Genomic DNA, 21,174 nt, shown 5'->3' with positions numbered 1-21,174 from the left:
ATCTAAACCACTACAGCTTTGTTCAAAACTACCAAATGTTTAATCATATTCAGGATTTTAACACTTTAAAGGCCAGTTTGAATATACGATATCACTGTAATTTATGAAAACAGAAAGATTTTTATATGATATGTAATGGTTAGGTGAGTGGAAAGGGGGATTGCTGAATTAGAGTCTTGGATATGTCAAAAAGTAGCAACAATATTAATGTCATTGCATTACTATTTTTTATGTGACGTTAAAAACTGTAGTTTTAATGTAAGTCAATGAGGCATTCTTTCCCATGATGGTCCTGCACTGAACAAAAAATACTGATGCAATAAAATCAGTGTTTTTGCTAATATTTGACATTGACTTTGCCCAAGACTCTGATATAAGGCCACATCCCTCCAGCAGGTGTCTCATATTTTATATTGTTCTTTTATTATTATAACCTGCTCTTCCTTTAACCCAAAGTGTATCTGAATGAACCAGTTCAACAGGGTAATGTAACCTCATTGTGGCTGTAGAAGCATCTCTCTCTCTTTCCACCCGTTCATTCTCTCCAAGGCCAAACCTAAGCATATGTACTTCCTGTAAAGACATTTTTGTTTTTAAGGACTTCCGGATTTATTGTGTCAAACTTAATCCATGTCTATTACACACATATTAACAATGTACCTCTAGTAATGAAAGCAAACTTATAAATCACATGAGTACTTTACCATCTTGAAAACTAAGGTTTAGATTACCTCAGTCTTTACTGTAGCCTGATGTGGGTTTGCATGAGTGTTTTATTTTGAAGTTATGTCCGGATGCTGTGATCGCCGTGCTGTGGCTGCTCTACACATCAGACTGAGCCTGATAGTGGGTGGGAAAAAGGTGCAGACAGACTGTGAAGGATATCAAACACCTCTAGTGTGTGATACTGTGAAAACTGTTAGCATTAGCAACCTACTAGCATACAGTAACAGTGGTCATTTAGTCGAGGGCGAACTGTCCGGTCTGCAGCTGTGGCCACCATGAACAAAATGTATGGATTGTGTTTCCACGCTGTTCGCCAAACGGCAGGACTGAAGTCATCCAGACTGCTTCAACGTAGAGCCTTCAGAGTGTCTGTAAGTGCAAGTGCAGCTACACGACTGTCAACATCTACCGATAGTGGGCTTAGCAAATAAGCTAAAAAAAAAGCTAACAAAATATGCTAAATGGTATGAAATGACACCATAGCCTTCAGTCAGAACTGGTGCATTTATGGTCTTTCAAAGCAGCATACAAGATCCATATGCCTGTTAAAATTTTAAATAAAAGTGTGTTTTATACCTGTATGTGTAATAACAGGTTAAAATGGATGTTTATGAGACAGCTGGATTAGAGCTCCAAATGAGCACATCGCTTAACATCCTTAGTTATCGCGATATTTTGGATGGCAGCTAGCTTAAGCGACAACCTTGTTTTGCTTTAACAACAAGGAAACGGAGTCAAAATAAAGGTCCCATATTTCTGAGGTAATAAGTGCTCGAAAATGTATGTGTTAAGGCAACTGGTTCCAGTTCACCCTGTGTTTGTTGTTACATGACAGTAACAGTTTAGCTAACCGGCTAGCCGGTCAATGCTGTTGCTAGCTCCATCATTCCTATTGGCTGAACTAAGGGGCGTGAAGAGAAAACTTCCGTGTTCATTTTACAGTAGAAATACGAGTAGAAATGTCACCGTATCATTGATGAGAATTATGTGATATAACAAGAAAGGGCTTTGCATCTGTATAGCATTCCTTTCCTCGTTGTACATGCCAGATGCCACCAAAATGTGCAATAATAAGCTAATAGTTTTGTAGTTATCTGTCATGCAGGGTCTGGCTTACAAAGGTATGTAGAGTCATAACTGCAGTGTCACAATGTCATAGTGATAAGAATTGCAAGAGGAGGGAAAATCTGCTACCTGTTGGTACATTTCAAAACACCCAAGGACACATGTATCAAAGCATAATGAATAATCACAGTCAGAATCACAAATACCTTAGTAATCCTACAATGGGAAATTACTGGTAGCTGTATACACAGAACAAAGAGAAGATAAAGTGCAAAAAAAAAAAAAAATAGCCATATATAAAATAATGTAACATAATACACAGAAGATAACTTCAAATGTATGAATTAATGTTAATAAAGGGCAAAGACTGTTTGGGAAATCATTAGAAGATTATGGTTGTTCTATTGAGTCCATAAAGAACAAAATTAAAAATCAAAGTGGATGTAAAATGAGAGGATGACAGTTATTACAGGTTAATCTAAACAAATGTGTTTTGAGCTCTGATTGAAACTAGACTGATAATAATAACATTTTTAAAATTATTTTAATTTAACTTTAGATTTAGTTAGTCTTACAAGTGTAATATTAGTCTTCGTTTTTATTTTTACTTTGAGGAATTTTCATGTCTTTTGTTCGGTTTTAATCTTAGGCTCTGGAGTATTTTACCAAGAGCCATGATTTATAAGATGCTGAAAATGGTGGCATCAGAGATTAATGACCTCAGATATGATTTACATTCTTAATATAATTTCTCAAAGCCGCTTTGTACATGTGCTCCAAGAACTAAAGTGATTCATTATGTACAAGAAGTGGTCAGGTGTCTTTGCCTGCAATTCTAGAGTTTTGATTTAGAGCCAAGAGGGAAGTTTTTGGATGTATCAGTGAAAAAAACAGCTGTAATCAAACGGGGATTTTTATGACCAAGGACAAATGTGAGTCATAGTCTGTGTAGCTTCTACGTTAATACATTTAATGAGTTACAAAAAATACATTCACTCAGAACCTGTCAGGCATACATATTTTAATCTAAAATCTCTTGTCCATTTTTCTTCCTAATGTTCATTAAGGAAAAGATGAATCCCTCCATGTGTTTCCTCTTTTGATACTGTCACAGTGTTGTTATTAATGATTAAGGTCATTAATTAATGATGCCCTTTCAGACCCTGCACCGACAGCAGCCCTTTGACTCAACGCTGGAAAAGCCACAGTTTCCTGGAGCATCAGCTGAGTTTGTGGATCAGCTCGAGTTTATTGAGCCCAATGTGATCTCTGGGATCCCAGTATACCGGGTCATGGACCGTCAGGGCAACATCATCAACCCCTCTCAAGACCCCCAGGTTTGTTACTGAGCTTAAATAGGTACTTTACTTGAGTATTTCACTCTAGTCTCTACTTGTTAATTCAAATGTCTGCACTTTCTACTTAAGATAATTATGTCTCAAATTTTTATTTGTTTTTATTTTATGACTGATTTGGTGGTGCAGTGATTGGCATTGTCGCCTCACAGGAAGTAGATCCTGGGTTTGCATGTTCTCCCCAATGTCTGCGTGGGTTCTCTCTGGGTACTCTGACTTCCTTCCATCGTCCAGAGACAAAACACCTTGATAGTTTAATTGGTCACTCTAAATTTCCCGTGGGTGTGAATGTGAGAGCAAATAGTTGTTTGTCTCTATATGTGAGCTCTGCAATGAACTGATGAAATGTCGAGGGTGTACCCTATCTTCACCAGATGGTATCTGTGATAAGCTCCAGCACCCACATGACCCTCCACAGGACTAAACAGCTGTAGAACATGAATGAACGGATGAAACAGTAACACTCAGAAAAAATGATTCCTTAGTGTATTTATCAGGGCATGTCATACACAATAATTGTAATGTAAAAGACACATCATGACAAAAATGATGTGAAAGATTCAACAAGATTAAAAAGATATTAAAGATGTAACAAGATGAAAATAACATAAAAGACACAACAAGGTGGAAAGGACAGTAAACAAAACCAGATGTATCAAGACATAACAAGATGAAAACTAGAAAAGCAAAACTCGGAGAGCGCAGACGTCCACCAAGGCACATCAGCCCCCACCCCGATCACCACCAAAATGTAATCATTTGTTCCTTGTGCCAGTATCAACATTTCCTGAAAATTTCATGAAAATCTGTCCATAACTTTTTCAGTTATGTTGCTAACAAACAAACAAACAAACCCTGGCAAAAACATAATCTCCTTGGCGGAGGTAATGATGAAACAAAACCACACAACATGATGTGAATTATGTAAGGAGATGAAAATTATTTGAAAAAAATGTAACAAGATAAAACAGACAGTAAAATGGGACTGATAACAGAGAAAAGGCAATTAAAAGCAAATTTATATTCATTATTATCACGGTTCGTTTTTAGTATAATATGAAGGTGAATAGTCTAATTAATATGTCTTCTTATCATGTTACTATCCACTGAAAATGTCCTTCAAAAGGCTGAGATTTACTGCAGTAGAAAAATCGTATTAGTACTAAAGAGTATTTTTACACACCTATCTGTAGTGTTATTGGTCTAAAGAATATGTGAACTGTTTAGATTAGATTCCACATTATTGTCATTGGACAAGTATGAGAACTCAGCAAAGAAATGTAGTTTACATCCAATCCAAAGTGTGGAATAGTGCAAATATGGAAGAGGTAACAGAACTACAGTAAAAAAAAAAAAAAGAGCTTTAGTTAAAAATAAATGTAGGTGTTGATGAATATGTATAATTTGCTATGCTCATCTATTGGTTGTTTTTTTATGTTTATTCCTTCCTCAGCTTTCCAAAGAGACAGTTCTGAACTTTTACCAGAAGATGACGATGCTGAACACAATGGACCGCATTCTTTATGAATCTCAGAGACAGGTACTTTCTTTTCCTCCTCTCGCATTTTCTGGTTTGACCAGAAGAACGATTTCTGAAAATGAGGCGATGTTGATGAGTTATCTATTACAGGGTCGGATCTCTTTCTATATGACCAACTACGGCGAGGAGGGGACGCACATCGGTAGCGCTGCTGCACTCAATCCGAATGACTTGGTGTTTGGGCAGTACAGGGAAGCGGGTGAGGATTGGATATCACCTAGTTTTGGATGTTTTGGATTTTACCTGTGATTGGTAGCTGTGGGTTTATGTTTATTTAAAGAACTTTAAGTAGTTAGATAATACTCTGGTGTCTGTTATCAGCAGGTTTTTACAAACAATGATTCTATTTCTAGAGTCTCAACAGTGATATTCAAGTCTAACAAGGCTTCATTCATTCAGGCAGTTATATATTTCAAACAAACCCACATCAAACTGCGTCAGTTTGTCATTTAGTTGGTAAGTTTAAAAAGTTCTTAAGAACAAACAGCAACATTTCTCCACAACAGCTAAAACACCATATAAAACACATAGAGAAATGTGCAAGTTAGATCACATAAATTTTAACAATACCATGTTATTTAACCAGGTAAACACTGAGCTGTTTAAGCTGTTTAGATTTATCTAAATTCATCATATGAAGAAGTATTACTTTCATTTGACTGTATTTATTACCTATTTCCGCAGCAGATCAGTTATCAGAAATACTGATGTTGTTAGTATTACCTGATTTAAATAAGACTTCAAACCCTGAAAGCTTCAGGAGTGTCTTTTTGTCCATTTATTGTGGATATTTTACTGTTTGGCAACCTATGAACCACAACATGGTGCTAGAATAAATGGATAAGTGTGTCTATTAGTGCAGCTTCATCCTTTATTTACATCTATTTCTACTCCTACGTCCCATGTGTCCCTGCAGGAGTGCTGATGTACCGTGGGTTTTCTCTGGATCACTTCATGGCTCAATGCTACGCCAACGCCGATGACCTGGGAAAGGGCCGACAGATGCCCGTCCACTATGGATCCAAAGATCTGAACTTTGTCACCATTTCGTCTCCTCTGGCCACACAGATTCCTCAGGGTGACTACATATGTTTTAGTCACTGGCTATAAAGCGCATTTACATGTAACTGCTGTATGTTCACGGTTCAATTCTCTGATGCGTGTCTTTCAGCGGCTGGAGCTGCATATGCAGTCAAACGAGAAAACAGCAACCGTGCTGTGATCTGTTATTTTGGGGAGGGGGCAGCCAGTGAAGGGGACGCTCACGCTGGCTTCAACTTTTCCGCTACCCTTGAATGCCCGCTGATTTTCTTCTGTCGTAACAATGGCTACGCTATCTCTACCCCCACCAACGAGCAGTACAGGGGTGACGGCATTGGTAAGAGGCTCTGCGGTGTTTGTCCACTGCAGTGATCTGATGTCTGCTGATGTTTCGTGGAAGCTCATTGTTGGTCTGTTTGAACAGCCGCTCGTGGTCCTGGTTATGGCATGCTGTCAATTCGTGTGGATGGAAATGATGTATTTGCTGTGTACAACGCAACGAAGGAGGCGCGTCGCAGGGCCGTGGCTGAAAACCAGCCCTTCCTTATTGAGGCCATGACCTACAGGTCAGTTTGTGTCATTTGATCTAAAATGGATCAAAAACAGCTACTACTACTGTGTTTATTAAAGCTATTGTGTAACATAGCCTACACCACCACTTTTCTGCGGCACAATGCAGCCTAATTTACACATATAAATGGCTTAATTTGTGAATATGTAATGTCCTTTCTATGAAGTACATGTATAGGCTCATATATTAATAAAGATAAAACCAAAATAACTCCAGTTCATTCTGCTCCTCTCATTTACTGCTCATGTTGTGATGCAGTTCCATCTGAGAGACAAAAGCTCACCCATGGAGAGCATCCTAAATTCCACACTAACATACTAATTAGTTGGCAAAAACAGTATGCAAGATTTTAGTGTCTGAAATTATAGAATTAAACCAATAGTATGTGAATGATGTACTATTTCCTGGTCAATATCACAGTATGTGAGCCTTGGACACAAAGGTCCAACATCTGAACAGCAACAGAAGGTGAACAGAGCCCTGAAACCAGCAGTCAGTAGTATTACGCAGCTGCTAGTAGAGATGAGATGGCTGGGTTTCAGAACCTTTTCTCATACGGAGCAGTGCATCCAAAAAAAAGAAAAAAGTTTATTAGCTTAGATACTGAGATTGTAGTACATAGTATGGGATTTCAGTCCTGTTGATGCCCGTCACCCACTGGTCTACAAGTAAAATGCCTCCGGAACAAAAGTAGTGAAACTTCACCAAGTTTGAGTCACGAATGAATAAACATTAAGTTGAAAATGCTGGTTGGCTCTAGTTGCTTTCAAAGTAACATTTGTCTCAGAGCTACTTCAAAGCACTGTCTGCACATTACAATACACTCACTTTACAGGTTCTTTATACTGGAACATTTATACATTTTTTAGTTCAGTGCACATAAACCAATATATGTGTGTAGTAACACTTAATCATTTACATTGAAAACATCAGTTAACCAGCACTTTGGTCATTTGTTTTCCAATTTATCTTATTAAAATATGTAAGATTTAGCACATTTAATCTCTGAGGCGCATAGTTTCTAAAAAAAATGCAGACCAGTGTATTCACGAGGAAGGAGGTGAACTCTTCTGTACTTTTGTGAAGGTATGTATGAATGTGTTTATGTGTGCTTTAGAATATAACCACTGTGAAAGAATCTGAAAATAATGTTATATTTTTCTATTTTACAGCTTTATTCTTGGCATGGCGCTTTCATTTCCTATTCAGTTATGACAAAAGTGTTAAAGATTTTGTGTAAAAGAGCGTTGAACCCTGATGTACTCGCTGAATTATCGTTCCCTCTGCAGAATCGGCCACCACAGCACCAGCGACGACAGCTCCGCCTACCGCTCGGTGGACGAGGTCAACTACTGGGACAAGCAGGACCACCCCATCTCCAGACTGAGGCACTACATGACGGCTCGCGGTTGGTGGAGCGAGGACGACGAGAGAAGCTGGCGGAAACAGTCCCGCAAGACGGTGATGGAGGCATTCGAGAGGGCCGAGAGACGTCTGAAGCCCAATCCCGAACTGCTTTTCACTGACGTGTACCAGGAGATGACGCCCCAGCTGAACAAGCAGAGGGAATCCCTGTGGAGACATGTCCAGCAGTACAAAGAGCACTACCCCCTCGACCTGTACGACAAATAATCGCTCGGACGGGAGGGTTGATTGGCTGAACAAAAACATGGGGGTGGGTAACGGAGACTGTTGCACACATTTTACTGTAAACTTAAAAATGTAGTTTTGATATGACATCTGTTGCTTCTTTTCACACAACAAAGAAAGATTTCAGAATTACTGATTTCATCCCTCTGGGTGTGGTGCCTTAAGTTACTTTACTGTCAATTATAAAACTACACTTACACTTAGTTTTCACACTAACTTCTCTAGTGCAGCAAGAAGCAGCAGGTTGAGTTTGAGTACAAACTAAACTGAGCAATAAACAGTGGACGCTTACGTACTGTGGTGTTTCTCCCTTTCCCTGTAACTGTTCATTTGGTGATCATGACGTCAAACAGCTTCCCTTTGTGTTTATGAAGTGACTGGCTGACCTTGTGTTCATGGGTTTCCTTCTTTTAATAGTTTGTAGTATACACACCCAGGTTTTAGGTGGGTCTGTATGCTGTGTTGCGGTTATTTCTCCAATCTGTGAAGTGTACACCCAGTTATGCTCCTGTTACATGTTTGCTGTTTTTGTGAAAAAATAAAACATAAAACTTTCAGTCGTCTTTTTGAGTTGTTTAACCCTTTTTGGACCATTGTGTCTCCGGTGCCACATTTTTGCTTACACCATCATTGAAATGACCTTAACTTCTGAACCGTTTGCACTTGTCATTTTCTGTATTTTTACAGTTTGTATAGTTCATTGATAGTTGTATTTTAGTTGTAAATATTATATAAATGTATGTGTTAATATAGATAGAGCGTGAGAGAGATGCACTGTCTGCAGAAGAAGCAGAATATGGATGATTTTGTCAGTGAAATAAATAAGGGCCGAGGGCACTGTCTAGTACACAACTAGACAGTGACGAAGAGTATCATTCAGGCTAAAAATGACACGAAAAAACTAAAAATAAGCTGTAACATGGACACAGAATGCTCTAGACTCATGTATGAATACATGTAAAATAGTTGAAAGGTTGGCTCTCGAATCTCAAAGTTTCGTTTTGCACATTTACAGTTTTTCATAATATAAAAAAATGCAAATCCGTTTTTGTTTTTTTTTTACTATTTATGTTAAAACAGTTTTAAGCATTTATTACATTTTATCATGGGAATCAACAGCCAGAGACTGAAAGTTAAGTTCTTCATCAAAGAGGGTGCAAAAGAATGGCAAAAAAGACATTTTCTGACATTTTAACTGTAAGAACAACAAAGAAATCTAGGCCGTCTGTTATAATGGTAGTCCTTATAGGGTTAGTTCTACTTAAACTGGGTTGGAACATCCAAAAGGTCTCAGTTTGTGTATGATTAAACAAAAAATGTCTCATGTTCCTGTTGTGTTTTAGTTTATGGTGCCACCATGTTCCACAAAATAAAGCACTGAACATCCCTGTTTTTTCTTTATTGCACAAACCCCTCACATTGTGTCATCTGGAGAGTACAGTGGACACATCACTCTCAGTACACCCACTGCTTCGAGTCAGTTAAACACGTCAGTAATATCTATCTGTTGTGGAACTGCTGTTAATACCATAGAGGTTTTAACCCTCAAAGATCCAAACAGCCTCCCGTGATCAAAAACATCTACTGATGTAAAATGTTTAATAGCTTCTGAACTGCTGATCCTATCAATCCATGTAAATAATTCAGGTAAAATGCAGTTTATCATCTTTTCATGGTCATCAGATATGACCCATTTGGAAGTTCAGAGGCACTGTAGTGAACATGGAAACACAATCATCTGCAAAAGTGACTCACCAGTAAAACCCATGAAGTTCATAGCCAAATAACAGTGGTTGAAGACGTTTGTTTTTATATTCAGTCGGTAATTATATTTGGCTGAAGATTTCCCTTTATCTTCAGCTTTCTCTGTTTTGATTGGATAACCTCTGAATTTATTCTATTTAAGAACATCTTCATGATCAGTAAATTAAATGTAGGAAAATACCAGATTTTAACTGAAAAATACAAAAATGAAAATGAAAATATTATAATAAATGGTAATAAATCACTTGAGAAAGGTTAAATATAGGGAAAAACTCATTTGGAACTTACTGCAAAAAATAGCTCCAGGTCTTTGTGGGCTAAAATCCAGCCTTTCTTGGAGTCTAAACCCAAACCATAAGTTTGATGAGGCTTAGACCTGTAATAGATCAACAGAGTTCCCACATTCATGAAGAACCTAGACCTGAACCTGGAGAAGTGACAAAATTCATGGAATTCACCTTTTAGGATCAACGTAGATCAGGTTTTTGTCATTTTAAGTAAGGGGCACCCCCGATAGGCTTCATCTTTGTCACCTTTTTCAACATCTAATCAGTTTGTGTCCCAGAATTTTGTCTGCAATGAAATTCACAAAACAAGACAAAAAACCTGACAGCTTTAGACAAAGGCTTTTAGAGTTTTCCTCAGGTTTCTGGAGACTTATTTGTTGGGTCATCATTTGATTGATTGATTGATTGATTGATTGAAATCTTTATTTCAAACATGTAGACACTGAAATCAAAACAAAATCAACCAACAAAGTATCAGTAATGATACATGATATGTAAACAAAATAAAAAAAGAAATAAAATAAATGTAATTAAACATGCTCAAAAAAGAGTAGGAAGCAGTAAAAACGTATATACTCCTACCCCCAGTTTCTATTCTATTTCACTATAAATAAAACTTAATTTTGGATCTGCATTATTACAGTCTGTAGGAAATGGATTTCTTGGTTCATTTCTCGAGCATCTGAAATTAATATGAAAAACTACCAACAATTAAAAAGTTGCCTTGTTATTACCCAAAGACATACAGTTAGTGAGTGTGACTGCACATGTAAAGTTTATTACTGATATGCAAGAAGTCACAAAACATCATTTGAAAGGAAATGTGATTTATGTTGTGGCTCGAACACTGTGCCACTGCTGACCTGATGGATATTATGAGTTTCTTTGTTTGTTTTCTTTGTTCATCTTACATGTCTGGTGCTTTTGTAAAAAAAAAAAAAACAAAAAAAACAAAAAAAAAAACAAAACAAAAAAAAACAACTTACAGTTTTCTTTTTTATTCATTTTAATTTAGACTGAACTGGGTTAATGACATCTTAACAGTGTTTACCTGGACAGAACATGAATAACTATCATGCTGAACCACCCAAAAGGTCAGCTGGTGCAAAGAGGAAAGGTCACAGTTTCTCAGTCATTCCATTCTCTGCAGTTGAATCTAAGTCCGTTCAACATGTCAGAAACAGGCTGATTGCTTTTCATCTGCAGTGGGGGGCGCTGTTGCTACTGTAAGATCAAGCAATAAATAGGAAGGTGTGAATGCTTCTCTGTTTTTGATCAGAGTGGATGGCTATGTTAGCTGCAGAAAATGAATTCAGTCCTAAACATATATATGTAGACACCGCACTAGTCACTTTAACCCTCATTGGACTGGTCAAGACTCTGCTTAACACATGTAAAAACAATACAAAGAATGAGAAATGTGTGGTGTAAATTTGAAAATGGATTCTTTTGTGCAATACTGGGAGGGATGGGTGAGATATGTGAGGCCTTTGAGACCAAATGTTGTTGAGATGACTGCATAAATATGGACTCAAAATCCTCTAACTGAAGGAAATATGTTTTTGTGTTTTTATTTATCTATTTATATATTGATCCTTTACTCTGAAATCTGATATGCCAAGACAATAATAACCTGCTGTAAATGTTTTTGTTTTTACACCCTTTCTCTGGATGTATAAAGTTTATGTGTATCTGTAAAAATTTTTCAATGTTTGTAAAAACCTAACTTCTTTCGTTAAAAACAAAATTTAAAAAAGAGAGAGAGAAAGGTGTCATTTTTTATGTCATAGCCAATGCAAGTTGACATTTCTCATCTGATTTCAGTAAAAACCATCGAGACAAATCTTTTTTCCCTCCAAACACAGATCTATAACCTTTAAATATAATAAAACCCACTGAAATTGTTTGAAAAAAATATAAACATTAATGCTTCTTAATTGACAAAATGTATTCAGGAGAGTCTTGACTGATCCAATGTAGTGAACACACTGGTATATGATCCAACGGCGGTCCTATTATTTGGGGCATTTCATTGTATGTATTTCGTCCAGGGGCAGGGTTACGTTCTATGTGTTAGGGTTGGGGTTAGGGGGTTACTGGATTATAACACCACGCCAACACAAGAACCTGCATCAAACACATCAGTGATGCAGGACGTAACCCCAACCCCGGCCGAAATGCCCCAAAAAATAGGAGTCCCATGATCCAATACCCAATGCAGCATCTGTGGATCCAGTAAAGATCTCTTGTTGTTGCTAACGAGACTTTTTTTTATTTATTTCAACAAGTCAGAAATGGACTGTGAATGCCCTTCCACAACTTCTTCATCTGCTGTGGGGAGCGCTGGTGGACCAGAATTATAGATTTATGCACACACAGATTTTCACGGTCTTGTTCATTGACATCAAAGGTCTGGAAACCAGCATGTGGCTCAGGAGAAATTCCCAGTGCCTTAAAGCACATCCCATTGTAGACATCATCAATGGGGAAAAACGGAATAGCATGTGAAATGCCATATAGTTTCTGCAACAGCACACCAGAGAAAACAAAACCACCACCGCCGACGTAAGCAGGGTAAGGGCCGTCGTAGAAGCTCAAAGGGATGTAGTATTTGCTGCTGGGGTTTCTGAGGGGACTTGCTGTGTTTATGACCTGTCCGACGTAGAGCTGAGAGGCCTTGGAGGGCTCATGAGACTGCAAGTAACTGAGCAAAGCAGGCGTGTTGACAAATACATCGTCGTCCCCGCTGAACATGAAGGACACGTGGGGACAGTTCTTAAGTGTCCACTGGAGGAGCATGTTCATTTTGAGAGTCAGGTTTAAAAAGGAATCATGGAAGTCCCACTGCAGAACATCTCCAAAGGTTTTAGCTTCAAATGACAGCAGTGAGGTGAGATCTGGATCATCTGGCAACGAGCTGCCCAAGAGAAACACAGTCCGGACCCTCAGGTTGTTCTGATAAAGCCCCTCTTGTCCCCAGGTATCTCGAACCGCTTGCCTCTGCTCAAAATGTGCAGGTCTGGACTTGATAGCAAAAAGTAGGAAGGTCTTACTGTCTCCTTTTGCATCACTAGAGGTGCACTTGTTGGGTTGATCGATCAGAACCGGAGGAAACCTGCAGTTCATACCCTGCAGAAAGTCCTGGAATAAGGCCGGGTAGGAGTTGAAGTCATGGATATTGGTTTTCAGAGGTTCTTGACTGGTTTCTCTGCATTGAGGCCATGGTGGCTCATGTTTGGAACGGGACTCATTATCTACATTCTTAAGGGCTGAGTACAGCAGTCGGTTCCAGTACGCTCCATTTTGGGGGATGGTCTGCGTGAGGCTTTCAGAAACGGACACTCTGAAGACATCAGGGTGAGGCAGGGTGATGTTCTCCTGTTTGGAAGAGCCTACATCAACAACAGGGATCTCATCTTGTGGGTCGGACCTCAGCGGTTCCTCCTCCTTCAACAGGTCATCTCGCTCCACCATGCGACCGTGGGCGTTTTCCAGGTGAAGGGTCGAGTAGAACAAGATCAGAAACAATGAGGCGAGAAGAACCATAGCAATAAAGGTTTGAATCCGCCTCATTGGGTCCAGGTAAGTAATCCAATCTGTGTGGTTTGTTGTTCCTACAAGTGGATCATCTTTCGGGGGTACGGTCCCGGGACCCGGTGTGTTATTGTCTTCAGGTTACACGAACTGTGCCAGCAGGTGACACAATGAATGTACCTGCCAAAACAAAATCTACAGCTGTGAAAAATGCCTCCATTGTGAGTTAGGCTACTAGATTTCAGTTTCAGCTTTAACAGGCTTCATTAGAATGACTGCATGTGTACAGCATCACCAAAACATAACTATTACATCCACAGAAAAGCATTAAAAAGCATAAAAAGAGGGAAACTATTTCTATAAAACATTATAAAAGGTGGCCAGGTAGGTTTCCCACCGCTCAAATAGGGGAGGCGATACATGAGTGGAGGGAGACTGTCTCATAAAACCATAAAAACTGTGAAACTTTAACTGTTCTTTACATTTACTGCTCTTACTTCAGATCTAAGGAAGTTGCATTCTGGTCCCTCATATGCTGAAGGTCCAACCAGTTCAGTCTATTTTTTGAAGCAACATTGAAGACACTGATGACGTCCCACACAGACACACTCTGTCCCACCTTTGGTTTGTTGGGAAAACAAGAAAATAGCTGAGAAGTCACTAAAGTTTGTCTCAGACGACCTTCTCATCCACGTTTCTCATCACCCCTATCATAAAATGTCTCTGCCTTCATCATTCACCAGCAGGCGTGGTCTTTACTACTGAGTGTTGTTTATCATCGGTAATAAAGTGTGTGCTGTGAGGAGTTTGTTAACCGTCAAACACTTAAAACAGCCACCGGCAAATAAAAACATCTACTGATCTAAAATGTTTGATAGCCTTTAAACCACTGATCTCATCAACACATGTTAATAATTCATATAAAATGCACAAACGTCATCTTTTCATGGTCATCAGATATGACCCATTTGGACGGACTCCCAAACAAAAAAACATTGGAGAAATCTTCATCCATTTAAGTCAATACTCTAAGATAAGATATGCCTTTACTAGTCCCATAAGGGGATTGATTGATTGATTTATTGATTGATATCTTTATTTCGATCATGTAAATGACAAATGGCAAATAAATGATAATCAAGAGAACAGAACAAAACAAAACGGTAACTTAAAACTGCAACGTCTTAAGCCTCAAAATTTACATGAGCGAAAAGGAGTAGGAAAAATATAAACTTATCTAATATTATCTTATATAAACTTATCTAATATTATCTTATATAAACTTATCTAATCCTACCCCTTCAAACCTTTCCATACTTACTGAAAACAACACTGTCCCAAATTTATCAGCAATTTTTAAAACATGTACATTTAGTCACTCATCCATATTACAACACATTCACCAACGCATTGCAAAATCCAAATAACAAAGAAGCACCTTATGGAGTTTATTTATCAATGTACCTCTGGAAAATTATTCCTTTATGCCTCTTTTTAAACACAATCATACTGGCAATTTGTTTTAGCTCTGCACTCAATCTATTCCATAGTTTAACTCCCCTAACAGTGATACAATTTCTTTCAATGTTGTACGCACGCTTCTGACCTTTAGATTTAAATTTTCCTTTAAATGATGACCCCCCCCTCTTTTTCATAAAACATTTTTTTGAATGTTTTTCGGTAGCAATTTATTCCTTGCTTTGTATAGTATTAAAGCTGTTTTATGTTCCACCAAGTCAAAAAATGTTAGAGTTTTGGATTTTAGAAAGTCATTTGTGTGAACCCGAAAATCAGCATTATGAATGATTCTGATCGCTCTTTTTTGCAGAATGAAAAGTGGTTTAAGTGAAGTTTGTAAGTGTTTGCCTATGCCTCTGTACAGTAATCTAAATAAGGGAGAATAAGTGAGTTTATACAGAATATGGAGCGGTTTCTAGTCTAGTACATAATCATAATAATAATAATAATAATAATAATAATAATAATAATAATAATAATGGATTAGATTTTTATAGTGCTTTTCTATAAATGCATACTCAAAGCCGTACAGTGGATCCATTATTCATTCACTCACACTCTGGTGCTTTGGCCAGGACTGCAATGCTGCGAGACAGTTTGGATTTGATGTGTTTAATGTGAGGTTTCCAGCAAATTTTGTCATCTGTTATCACTCCTAGAAATGTATTTTCATTTACTCTTTCAATGTTTACACCCTCCATCTGTACTTATACTTAATTATATGTTTCATAGTTTCTAAATATCATGATTTTTGTTTTGTTCAGATTAAGTGATAATTTATTTTTGTCAAACCATGTTTTTATTTTACATAATTCTGAAGTGAAATTCCAGGTTTACAGCAGCAAAAGTACAAAAGCACACAAGAGCAAAAGAAGTACAAAATCAAAGATAAAGACAAATCAAAAATCAAAAAAGCTATATACGAGGGCTGTTCAATAAGTTCATGGCCTCACCCAGAACAGAACAACACAGACTGATAATTTATATTTTATTCTTCAACATAATCTCCATTTACAGCAATGCACTTGGTCCATCGATGTTCAAGCATCACTATCCCATCACAAAAGAATGTAACATTCTGTATTATAACAACCAGTATTTCTGGGTGAGGCCATGAACTTATTGAACAGCCCTCGTACAATTTACAACTGTGCGTATGCTGAATCTGTCACAGGTTGGATGGGGATACGGTTTATTGTACCAATTATTGCATGGTTTATTGCACAGAATCATTTGGAACAGTTTATGTTGTGGAGCCTGACAGCTGCAGGAAGGAAAGACTTATGCTACCTCTCCTTCACACACTTTGGGTGTCACATCCTGTCACTAATGGAGCTTTGTAGTGCAGTGAGTGTGTGTTGGAGGTCGTGGGATAATTGGTAAAGGGGCTAAAAACTCAACTTGAAATGAACCGGTTTCCATCAGAATGTCAAATTTTATGATCGAGATAACAGAGCGTCTCATTATTCCAACAATGGAAATTCTATTGCGTAAGGTGATATGGTTGTAAATAAATGACAATATATAAAATACAAAGGAGCTGTGTGTTTTTAAAACTGACATAAAGGCCAAAGTCTGTTTCCTACAACATGATTCTCCATGGCCACCAGGGACTCTGAAAGTGTCATTTTGTGCTTTTCTTTCAGATTAACTTTAGTATTTGTTGAAAGGGAATTCCCTGCCCAAAATAGCACAAGGTCATTTTCTGAACACATACTTCATCCTTCAGTTTTTTCTGTCCATACCTACTTTGTTATATAAGATACATCTCTACACACTAAACACAAAACTACCACAAACAGGAACAAATGCTCGGACAATTAATTGTTGGTTGTGGACTTAAAACTGTGAACATGAGGGATGCTCCAGCACATTGGCTGGACTTCAGTATCTGCTGATATGGACCGAGATCAGTGTATGATACTGATCAATATTGGCGTGAATATACAGTCGTGGAAAAAATTATTAGACCACCAAAATTCATCAAAAGCAATGGTTATGCAATCAAGTACTAACTCCTGTGTGTATCATGTGACTAAAACAGACAGAAAAGAAAACATGGAATGTCTAAAAGCACTGTTTTTGTCAGTACAATGCCATAGATATTGATGTAAGAACTGAAGTGATTTTGGTTATTATCCAGAAAACATGGACAATGAATAGATATCAGCTTTGAAATTAAACTATTATGAGCTATTTTTGTTGTTATCATTAGATTTGTCCAAACAAATGTACCTTTAGTTGTACCACGCATTAAAACGAACAAGAAATTGAAGAAAACATGGGTGGTCTAATTATCTTTTCCACGACTGTTTATATATATATATATATATATTTTTTTTTTTTTCACTAATAATAAGGCTCTTTCTTTTATACTTTGCTACTCTTTCAATATTCTTTTTTTTTAACTGCTTGGCCTGTCAGTGTAAATAAATTCAAGCAGTTTTCTTCCCACTTTGCACATTTCTTTCATATTCCAGTTGCATCATGATTCAGAGACTGATAAACACACATTTGCCGTCATTATAAATTGATAAAACTATAGATCTAATTAGGCTTTCATACAGTCCTGTCAAAGAAGAGGTGTCTGAAGAGCTGTCAGATGTGCTCAGCTCAGTTATGTTGCAAATGTTCCAGTAAAATATTATTATTCCCAGTTGATCTCATGGGACAGGACGGTTTAGGACTAATTAGACACAGGAGGATGAGGTGTGTTCAAGTGCTTCCCAAGGGAGTCTAATCTGCTTGTTTTGAACCCGGTCGATCTTCAGGAAATTTATGCAGGACAAATGCAGAGGTGACACCTCAGTCATTCCTGTTATTCCTGCAGACACCTTTTCTTTCCCAATAATTCACCCATATGTTCATATTTCTCAAAACAAAATGGCTCAAGTTATGTGTTTTGGTCTTGTTTTTAACAACATACAGACAATGAACAGCCAAAACACTAGACATTTTTGTATGTCTCACACACACACACACACACACATATATATATATATATATATATATATATATGTGTGTGTGTGTGTGTGTGTGTGTGTGTGTGTGTGTGTGTGTGTGTGTGTGTGTGGGTATGTGTTCAAATTGATCGTGCTCTGTGCATTGTAATCAGTGTCCACAAGAATATGAACTAGAGATCAACTGGAGGTAGATATTTGTACAGATTCTACCAGGAGTCAAGTGATCGCAGAATTAATCAATGAAAATCTTCTTGAAATATTTGTAAAATGTTAGTCAGTGTTAACTAAGTTTTACTTTAAATACAGAAAAAACACCTAAACAAGTGGTGCCAGGCACAACAAACCCCGCCCCTCACACATATTTCACCCATTATAAGTAAATGGGAAGATTTTCAAAATTCATAAAAATTTTTAACTTTGATCTACTGTTCCCAAAATGTAATGAGATGCACTCTGGGTCACTGGCAATCTATAAAGTCAGTTTGGTATGAATTCAACCAATAGTTTTACTGCTACAGACATTTGAAATTTCACCCATTAAAAGAAAATGGGGGGAAAAAAAGATTTTAAAAATTCATAAAAAAAATTTAACTTTTAATGTACTTTTTCCAAATTGTAATGGCATCTATTCTACATCACTGGCAATCTATAAACCAAATTTGGTATGAATTCAACCAATAGTTTTGCTGCTAAAATGTGAACAATCAAACAAACAAACCGAACCAAAAACAATACCCCTTGCCTTCCCCTTTGGGGGGGCCGGGATAAAAATATCATTACAGTGTTTACAAGAAAGATCTCTGAACTTCTGCGACAGATGCCAATGTACTGGGTAGTAGATGACCTGAATTTATTTCCAGTGATGGGCCTGGGTACTTATGTGACCACTAGAGGGAGTAGCAGCATTTCTTCTGCACAGGTGAGGTTAATTATGAGGTTTGTAAAGGTATAAAGTTATGTGATGTTATTATCTTTGCTAACGTTTGTTGAACCTCTGTTCAGATTCCAAACACATCTTTAGTTTAGCTACTGACGACACAAACCGTACAGAAAACAGAGGGGATTTACTGTGGCTGTTTTCTGTCTAAAAACATATTTATCTAACAGATTATCATTAGCCAAAATCATGGTCAATCAGTAAAAGAGCTGAACCGGCTTATATGAAACTAAGTAACCGTGGAGGTTAGCCAAAATCACAGTAAATCATTAAAGAACTGAACAGTCTTATGCAAAACTAACTGTGGCCAGAATTCTAAATGAATAAATCTGGAAGTGAACACCGACTAAATGATTCTAGGTGCATTTTTGACTATTATATATTCTCATCTCCATAACTGACATTGTCAAATATCCTATCATCGGTCTATCTGTAGTGTTTAACTTGCTTTATCATCCCCACAGGGAACACAGTTTATGTATTTTACCCATTCTTATACACACACAGTACCTAGCGTTAGCATTAGCACATAGCATATTAGTAGCAGTGAAGTGCTACTCAAGATCCTCATCAGTACCATGGTTAAGAAGGAGACAGAATTAACCTAAATTCACCACCTGTATCAAACCATTGACCAAATGGCGGTTGGAAACTGGAAATAAAAAGTGGGGTGTAAGTGCTAACCATTAGCCACCGTACCCGAACTAGCTAAAACCGTCTTATTATTCCTCTTGATTAATTTGATTGCTTCTAAATTTTAACTGGAATTAAACTTGTCCTTAATTAATCTTGTTTTATTCTTATTATTTATTTTATTTTTGACTCTGACTAGAAACTGTATTTATGTACAAGTCATGGGCAGAAGTTTTGGCAGTTACACAAATTTTGCTGCCTCAGTTTATTTATTTATTTTTTGTTTATTTATATATTTATTTTCCATCCAGATTTTCTTACAGGTACAATGAAAAAGCATTTTAGAGGCATTTTACACATTTCAGATAGTATTATGGGCAAATATATCACATTTATGCAGAGTCACTTTGTATCACTGTCATTGTATTGTATGAAACCTGTTTGTTCTCTTTATTTTAACAGTGTCTCTGATGATTTCTTTGCCTCATGGGGAAGAGCTTCTTAATCTCCATGATGGTTTCACCTGGTGAAATTAAGGTAAACACACCGTTTGCCCTATGCTCTCTTTCAGTTTTATTTTACTTCAGTATTTCCATTTTATTAGATTTTTTCTGTGTTTACTAGTTTTAAGGTTCCTTCCTGTATTTATAGACTTAATAGCTGTAAGTCATTACCACTTTAACTATTTTTATCCTGTCATTTCTTTTCTACCTTTTATTCCACTTTTATGGGGACTGGGTATTTACCTGAGTAATTATGACCTTAATAAATAAAAACATGGATAAGGTGTCCGTTCACATTCTGCAGCTGCTACTTTTTCCACTGAATGTATAACTTATTACTCTGGTTTTTAGTCCCAAACACAGAAAACAGGACTTTCACCTCGAAAATTAGTTTTCTAGGTTATTTTTTATTGATTACTCAAAATTTTCTGTTCTATGTATATTATTATTATTTTTACAATTTAAGTCAAAGGTCTGTTTAGTTAATTCAGGTACCAAAACTACATGTTTACTATGTTTTTCTCAGGCACAAATGTCTCTAAACTCACTTGTAAAATCACTCTACGTATTTACATAAAAAAATACCATTTAGAGGTCGACATACATGCTTGAAATTTACAAAGAAATGATAAAAACAGATAATTTTACATGCAAGTTTTGGAGATACTCACTAAGAGATCCGTACACCCATCAGGAGGAGTGTGTTGAAAGCTGATCATTGTCTTCACAGGTGTTAAAAAAAAAAAAATTAAATAAACACATCCCGGTTCCAGCCCGTATCTTTTCTGAACAGGGCAGCGCACTCCGCACATGCAAGTGCAGGTCTGAGCAGGTGACCAGGTGATCGGCTTCATGCAGGTACAGGCCACGCCCACGAGTTTGTACGTCTCAGACAAGTTTATTCAAACGTTTGACAGGAAACATCACTGATGTACAAATTATTTAAGACCCTGTGTCTACTGACAGACTCATCAGGAGGGTACATGAGCACAGTGTTCAGATCAGTAAAGCTCCTTTTTCTTTCAATGTATTGCATCTCGTGCAGGCTTAAAAATGTATTTTTTTTCCCAGCCTGGTTAGTTATAAG

General features: G+C 37.3%; 2 protein-coding genes across 2 annotated transcripts; one reads left to right on the top strand and one right to left on the bottom strand.

Annotated features, from left to right (window-relative positions):
• Nucleotides 1–805: 805 nt before the first annotated feature.
• Nucleotides 806–8,511, top strand: bckdha (branched chain keto acid dehydrogenase E1 subunit alpha). Its single transcript, XM_030152568.1, has 8 exons — nucleotides 806–1,097; nucleotides 2,952–3,128; nucleotides 4,600–4,686; nucleotides 4,777–4,885; nucleotides 5,603–5,764; nucleotides 5,858–6,064; nucleotides 6,152–6,293; nucleotides 7,588–8,511. The coding sequence occupies exons 1-8, from the start codon at nucleotides 1,002–1,004 to the stop codon at nucleotides 7,928–7,930; spliced, it is 1,323 nt and encodes a 440-aa protein (XP_030008428.1). The 5' UTR covers nucleotides 806–1,001; the 3' UTR covers nucleotides 7,931–8,511.
• Nucleotides 8,512–11,004: 2,493 nt separating this feature from the next.
• On the bottom strand, nucleotides 11,005–20,958 carry b3gnt2l (UDP-GlcNAc:betaGal beta-1,3-N-acetylglucosaminyltransferase 2, like). The gene is made up of 2 exons (XM_030152569.1): nucleotides 20,759–20,958; nucleotides 11,005–13,713 (listed from the first exon to the last, which is right to left on the bottom strand). Exon 2 carries the CDS (start codon nucleotides 13,570–13,572, stop codon nucleotides 12,280–12,282), a length of 1,293 nt encoding a protein of 430 aa, XP_030008429.1. The 5' UTR covers nucleotides 13,573–13,713; nucleotides 20,759–20,958; the 3' UTR covers nucleotides 11,005–12,279.
• Between the last annotated feature and the right edge of the window lie 216 nt (nucleotides 20,959–21,174).

This window comes from Sphaeramia orbicularis, chromosome 13 (genome assembly GCF_902148855.1).
Source record: "Sphaeramia orbicularis chromosome 13, fSphaOr1.1, whole genome shotgun sequence".
Taxonomy (NCBI): Eukaryota; Metazoa; Chordata; class Actinopteri; order Kurtiformes; family Apogonidae; genus Sphaeramia; species Sphaeramia orbicularis.
Note: the sequence above shows the minus strand (reverse complement) of the source record. Positions and strands in the feature narration are given on the sequence as shown.

Excerpts from the sequence above, each read along its gene's own strand:
- bckdha (XM_030152568.1), top strand. The coding sequence starts at position 1,002 with ATGAACAAAATGTATGGATTGTGTTTCCACGCTGTTCGCCAAACGGCA. Across the intron at positions 3,129-4,599 it reads ACCCCTCTCAAGACCCCCAG|CTTTCCAAAGAGACAGTTCT; the intron begins GTTTGTTACTGA and ends TTCCTTCCTCAG. Across the intron at positions 4,886-5,602 it reads TGGGCAGTACAGGGAAGCGG|GAGTGCTGATGTACCGTGGG; the intron begins GTGAGGATTGGA and ends GTGTCCCTGCAG.
- b3gnt2l (XM_030152569.1), bottom strand. The coding sequence starts at position 13,572 with ATGAGGCGGATTCAAACCTTTATTGCTATGGTTCTTCTCGCCTCATTG.